The sequence below is a fragment of the Nestor notabilis genome, unplaced genomic scaffold, assembly GCF_000696875.1.
Source record: "Nestor notabilis isolate BGI_N333 unplaced genomic scaffold, ASM69687v1 scaffold20811, whole genome shotgun sequence".
Classification (NCBI taxonomy): domain Eukaryota; kingdom Metazoa; phylum Chordata; class Aves; order Psittaciformes; family Psittacidae; genus Nestor; species Nestor notabilis.
In genome coordinates this window covers 1-6506 of record NW_009915440.1, presented here as the reverse complement: position 1 = coordinate 6506, position 6506 = coordinate 1, and the positions used below count along the sequence as shown (strand labels likewise).

Here is a 6506-nt window from a genome sequence, read left to right as displayed (position 1 = left end):
ACAGTGCAAACTTCATGGAGTTCAACAAGGCCAAGTGCAAGGTCCTGCACCTGAGTCGGGGCAGTTCCAAGCACAAACATATGCTGAGGGAGACTGGATTGAGAGCAGCCCTGAGGAGAAGGACTTGGGGGTGTTGGGTGACAAGAAGTTCACAGTCTTCACAGCATCCCTCAAACATTCATGCTGTGCTTGGGGCTTTTGTTCCTCCTTCTCCAAGAAGGTGCCAAGCCAGGTTTTGCACAAAGCTGGGCTGGACCCTCATCACAGATGCAGCAATAGATACACATGATTTCCTCTCTCTCCCAGGGTTTAGGAAGCCAAACAAGGAATAAGGAAACTTAAAGACTGAAAAAGAATGGTTTGCCATTGAGGTTTAACTCCCCCAGCTGAATCTTCAGATGGAGGAACTGCTCAACTCACCAAAAGCAGAAGTGAAACTATCATCCAGACAGGCAACAGAGGGACAGGCCAAAGCAACACCAGCCAGAGAGTGTAAACCACCAAGGAAACAATATAAAATAGATCAATACTGACTGCTTTATCCCCAAAGCATCCCTTAAAACCTACACATGGCCCAGCTCCATTCCCTGGACACCTCCTGGAAGAACAGGATTGGAAATTTAGCGAAGAGCTTTTGCTCTTGCATAGTGTCTTTTATAGGTCCATAAAGCAACAGCACCTTCTCCAGCAACTGAGCAACCCCTGGCAAGGAGTACATTGCACTGTCATGTCTGGGATAGTCCTGATCCTCCCAGAATGATTCAAGCTGAAGGCAACATCCCACGTCGTAACAGAAAGTGCAGCCCAGGTGGAGAGAGATGTAAGAGTAAGGGCAGTAGATGGGCAAGGTGGCCACAGGAAAGCAGAGTTCAAACCAATCACTGACACAAAAGAGGACTACCGGGGTGATGCTTTGTCTGATAAACATGGTTACTAGTTGCCTTTATGCAAGACACACAGTCTCCCTCCAGTGTTGGGAGAAGGAGTTGAAGCTGTGGAGAGGAGCTTCCCCAACACAGGATACATGGAGGAGACCAGCATGCCTTGGCAAACCCAAACCATGACCCTTTAGTGGTGTCTAAGGTAGTGATGTCTACCCCGGAAGGGCAGAAAGGGCTTGACCTGGACACCAGGGAGTCAGGACTGAGAGGAGGAGTCTGACAGCCTGGTGTGTTAAGACGACAAGATGCAAACCACCACAGGACTCTCTCAGCCAAACCTCAGATTACAATGTTTGTCTTAGATTTTCCCAACATGCCAAACGGTTTTCTTCCAATTTCCCTTTGGTGTTAGCAGCAGCATTGTGGTTCAACCTGGAGGAGAAGTCAGGCTGTGAGATCCACAAAGATGGCATTGGCAGTGGTCTGTCCAAAGATGAATGCTCCAAGGGTGACCATGAACACCCCATAGCTGACCTGGGCCCACCAGCTGTGGACACAGGAGGACAGGCCTTGTTTAGAGGGGACCTTCATCCCAATATCCAAGCAGGAAGATGGGAGAGAGGAAGCATGTTTTGTTTACCTGATTGCCCTGGTTTCTTGGATCTCAGAGAGCTTGGCTTGAATCAAGCAGAGCCCTGAAAGGCAAGGGAGTCAAATCAGACCCAGCTGAAGACTGAGCAGACACCCCATAAGCCAGAGAGCCACACTGTCCATTACAAAGCAGACACTTCAGTCAAAATATTTGGGCTGCCAACCGACCTGACACCACAGTTGTGTCTTTCTCTAAAGACCTCCTGGTTCCTCTGTCTCCATCCTGCTCCCTCCCTCCTCAAGACACAAGGCCAAAAGACCTGTGCTGGCCCCATAACATCCCAGGATGCCCTACCTGGGAAGACAAAAATGAAGCAGGCAGCCAAGCCCCCAATGACAGAGATGACTTTGCCAATGTCGGGGATGAAGAGAGCCAAGAGGAGCGTCAGGAGGAACCAGCTGATGGTCTGAAGCAGGCGCCTCCTCTGTTCCCGAACCACGTCCTCCTCGACCGTTACACCCGTGTAGCGGAGCCAGAGACCCTCCAAGACAGCCCTGTGGGCATAGACCCATGGCAGGGGGGTTCTCCATGCTGCCCTTCCTGCCCACACCAGCTGCTTTCCTTCTCCCAGCACTCACCGGCCGCAGAAGTGCAGGATTGGGTAGGACGTCAGCACACAGAGGATGATGAAGGCCCGGGCGAGGGCAACGGGGATGTCATTGGACGGATAGGACATCAAGACATCCTGCTCCACACTGGTTCCAAAGGTCAGGAAGCCACAGACACCTGATGGGAACGGAGCAGTCAGCAGGGGACGGGGACAAGCCTCCTGCATGTACATTTGAAGGACCAGACTTGGACGAATATGGAACAGGGCATATTGCAGGGAGAAGTAGGTGGACTCCCCTTCATTTCTGCTTTGTCCCTCTGCTGACCAAAGGGTCATGGAATCACAGAGTGGTTTGGGTTGGAAGAGAGCTTAAAGTTCATCCAGTTCCAGCCCTCTGCCACAGGCAGGGACACCTTCTCCTCCAACACGCTGCTCCCTCCAAGCTGGTCTTGAACACTGCCAGGGATGGGGCAGCCACAGCTGCTCTGTGCAACCGGTGCCAGTGCCTCAGCACCCTCACAGGGAAGAACTTCTGCCTAAGATCTCATCTCAATCTCCCTGCTCTCCAGAAGCTCACAGCCCCTCCGAAGACACATTCACAGAGCACCCCCTTGCTTACCAGTGCCCATGTAGACGAAGAGGGCAATCACCATGGCTGCCGTCACCACTGCCCCCCAGGTCTTTACCTCTGGTTGCTTCATGCTGTTAAAGACGGGCACGCTGCTCACGTGGCACTGCCGGGGGCACAGAGAGAGAGTGGGGACATGGGCTGAGCCGGAGTCATGGAAGCCATGTGGGATCCCACTTGTGATCCCCCAGATTTGTCATGGTGAATCCCCCACCCAGACAGCCATGGGGTGGGAAGGGGAGCACCAGGCTTGTGGCCTTACCTGGAACCCAAAGCAGATGGTGGGCATGGCATTGAAGACAGCAGTCCAAGTGGAGGGGCTGGTGGGAGAGAAACACCCACTGGTCAGACCAGGGCCTGCCAGTGCCCTGGGGTAGGATCATAGAGTCACAGAATCAACCAGGTTGGAAAAGACCTTTAAGATCACCAAGTCCAACTGTTCCCCAGCACTGCCAAGGCCACCACTGAACCATGTCAGCAATGGCCTCGCCTACATGGTTTGTGAAGACTTCCAGGGATGGTGACTCCACCAATGTTCTGGGCAGCCTATTCCAATGCCTGAACACCCTTGCGGGGAGAAATTGTTCCTAATGTCCATTCTAAACTTTCCCTGCCACAGCTCAGTCTAAACTTTCCCTGGCACAGCTTTAGGCCATTACCTCTTGTTCCTTGGGAGCAAAGACCAGCCACCTCCTGGCTCCATTCTCCTGTCAGGTAATTGTAGAGAGTGACAAGGTACCCCCTGAGCCTTTTCTTCACTGGGGTGCTCAGTAACAGGCTCACTCCTCTGCTGTTACCGTGTCACCCCCTGCCAGGATGACACCTTTACACAGAGCAAGGTTTTCTGCAACCTGGCACTCCCTGCAGACCAGGGCCTTCCAGTGAGACAGAACCAGCAAAAATTGAGGACTCACAACAATAAAAGTATCACTAAATAAATAAGGATCTATTTAAGCAGTGCCAAGAACTGTTCTGAACTTTGCCAGCCCTAAAATTCCCACTGCCCACACTGGGTCCAGAAATACCCCCACACCAGGAAGGAGGGGACAAGCCACAGTGGCTGTGGTGGCCAACCGAATAACCAAAATCATTCTAAAATAGGCACAACCCTTGTTGCTGGACACAAGCACTGCGCAGGAGACTCTGGGCCCAGCTGTACTGGAGCTACAAGTCAATTTGTGCTCCTCAAAATCTGTGATGGAGATCTCCAAAGCTCGAAGAGGATTCTTCCCTCTCCATCACCTCCTCTGAAGCACACAGTGATGCAGCCACTTGGGAGCTTCTGGCAGCAATGTGCAGCATCCCCAGGTGAAGGGATGGGACCCGTGAAGGACTTGCCGCCAGCCTCTGCAGCTCTCGCTCCTGCACCCCTGCCTGGCTCTGCAGTGCTGTAATGGCCACTGTCACCATCATGTCTCTTGTGCTCACCTGGTGGGGATCTCCACAGGCACCAGCTCCTTGTCGGGCCAGATGCACTTGATGATAATGACTGCTGTGACATACCAGGTGCCAATCACACTTAGGGAGCTGTGAGAGGGGACAGGAGGCCATCAGCATGCTCCCTCCCTGCTCCATGGAGGGTGTCCTCCCAGCATCTCCAGTCTCATCCTCCTCCCTGCACAGCCACCCCAGCCCTCCCATCAGCACCAGCCCTGGTCTCCCTTTCCATGGGAATATGCCAGGCACTGTCACCCCTGTCCCCAGAGCAGATGCTCATGCAACCCCACTGTGCTGGGAAGAGCAGACCTGCCAGCAAGGGGATGGGCTTGCTGGGTTTTGGGCAGAAGAAAGAGGTGAGTGTTAAAGAAGTGACACTTCTCAGTAGTCCTGGTCCAGCTCCAGCAGCCAGGTTACACCGAGATGCTTGGTGGGGCAGGGCTGGCCTGCAGACTCCCAGCCTGGGGACCCTTACTGGCTCTACTTTCTGCTGGATAGCCACCTCCAAAGACAGGGCATAACGCAGCTGAAAGCAGCTCCTGCTGCTTCCTACAGCAAGCAGAAGGGAGGGACACAATGCCCAGAGTATGACAGTGTGGCCACACGGTGCTCAGCAGCTTCCATGCTTCCCAGACGGGGAAACCGAGGCACAGGAATGTGGAGGAGAAGACGTCTAACCCCTCAGTGGCTTGTGGCAGGCAGATACAGCACTAGAACCATGTTTCCACTCCCCATCCCGTGGGATGGTGCTTAGGTGGATGTTGGCTGCCGCCTGTCCCAGAGGGCTATCCCCACCCACCTGGCATATTTTTGGAAGCCGATCTCCTTGGGGATGGAGAGGGGCAGGATGAGGAGGAAGGCCGTGATGCTAATGGTGAACTTGCGGTCCATGTACCAGCGGCTGCTCCCAGCTTCCTCGGGCTCTGTCACCAGAGCAGCAATGACTGTGGAGACAACTGGAGCAGTCAAGTTGTCCCCTTCCAGCTGAAGAGACAGCAAGTGGTTGGGTTTGTTCCCCCATGGGACACACTTACTCTTGTCCTCCTGGTCTCCAATGATGATGAGGAAAGCGATGCAGGTGCCAAAGGTGTAGATGGCGATGGCCACCTCACACAGCACACCGGGCACCTTCCCGCAGACGGCCCACACCACCTCCTGGTAGGTGCGCTCGTTGCTAGCCTGAGAGCAGTATGCCAGGATGACCAAGCCTCCGATGATGAAGATCAACATGCACTGCAGTGGGGAAGAGACAAGGAGGGGACACAGAGGCAACAGTGTGACAAGGTCGCCAAAGCCACCCCAGGCAGCCACCCCCAAACACATTGAGCATCTTCAGTGCATATCACCCAACAGCTCTTCTTCCCAGGAGCCAGGCCCTGCCCAAGTCCCTTCTGGGGCTCCACATGTCACCCCATGGCCCCTCCCAGGGTGGGAGAGGGGACTGCCCCTTCCCCACCTCTCACCATCTGCAGTGTAATGCCTGCTGCCACGCCGCCAGCCATGCTGAAGGCAGCAGGGAAGTTGAGAAGCCCAGCCCCAAGGGCAGCGTTGACCACAATGAAGACAGCTCCCAAAGCTGATGTGGCCCCCAGACCATTCCCTTGGCTCTCTCCACTCTTTGGCACTGTCTCCACGCTGGGGCTCTGCAGGAGCCTGGCCCGTTCCCCGGCACCGGCGCTCCACTCCCAATCCTTGTAGTCACTGTTGATGCTCCTGCTACCCTGAGCCATTGTCCCTCCCCGGGTGGCACACACACCACTGTCCACGTCCCACTAGTGCTCCTGTACCAGCCTTGACTGGCTGCCTTGAGGAGGGTCCTGTGCCAGTGCTGGCTCCATCAGGCGGGGAAGGCAGCAAAAGGGCAGGCTGGTACAGCAGCAGTATGAGGTGCTTCACTGCTCCTAGAAGCAAAGGAAAAGGACATGGTAAGTGTTAAGGTACGTTAACAAGAGACAACCTGAGCACCAGGTGCACATTGGAAATTAATTCCCTGGGTCTCAGCTCGGTTTCACAGCACGCATGTGTCCTCACATCAGCAGAGATACAGCAGAACTCACCTCTCATTCCCTGAATGCAGGGTGAGGACACCGCTGCCATCAGATGGCAGGGGGACTGAGCTGTGGCCATGGGCCTGAGGAGCTGCAGCCTTGCAGCAGGTCTCGCCTTCCTGCAGGCATAAGACCCAGCGTCATGGCTCTCACTTCCTGATTTCCATCCCCAATTCCTGCAAGCTCTGCAAGAGGCGCAGCACACGTGCTCCTGGATAAAGGTCAAAGCTGGGCTCAACTGGACAACCCAGGCCTGCAGCATAAACACCATGTCACTAGGAAAAGGGCTGGCCCCTTCCAGCGCACCCCA

General features: G+C 54.7%; 1 protein-coding gene across 1 annotated transcript; it reads right to left on the bottom strand.

Moving 5' to 3' along the window:
• Positions 1 to 1325: 1325 nt before the first annotated feature.
• SLC38A7 (solute carrier family 38, member 7) lies at positions 1326 to 5959 on the bottom strand. The gene is made up of 10 exons (XM_010024143.1): positions 5612 to 5959; positions 5183 to 5381; positions 4948 to 5092; positions 4140 to 4238; positions 2974 to 3031; positions 2703 to 2817; positions 2112 to 2259; positions 1828 to 2027; positions 1522 to 1576; positions 1326 to 1428 (listed from the first exon to the last, which is right to left on the bottom strand). The coding sequence occupies exons 1-10, from the start codon at positions 5876 to 5878 to the stop codon at positions 1326 to 1328; spliced, it is 1389 nt and encodes a 462-aa protein (XP_010022445.1). The 5' UTR covers positions 5879 to 5959.
• Between the last annotated feature and the right edge of the window lie 547 nt (positions 5960 to 6506).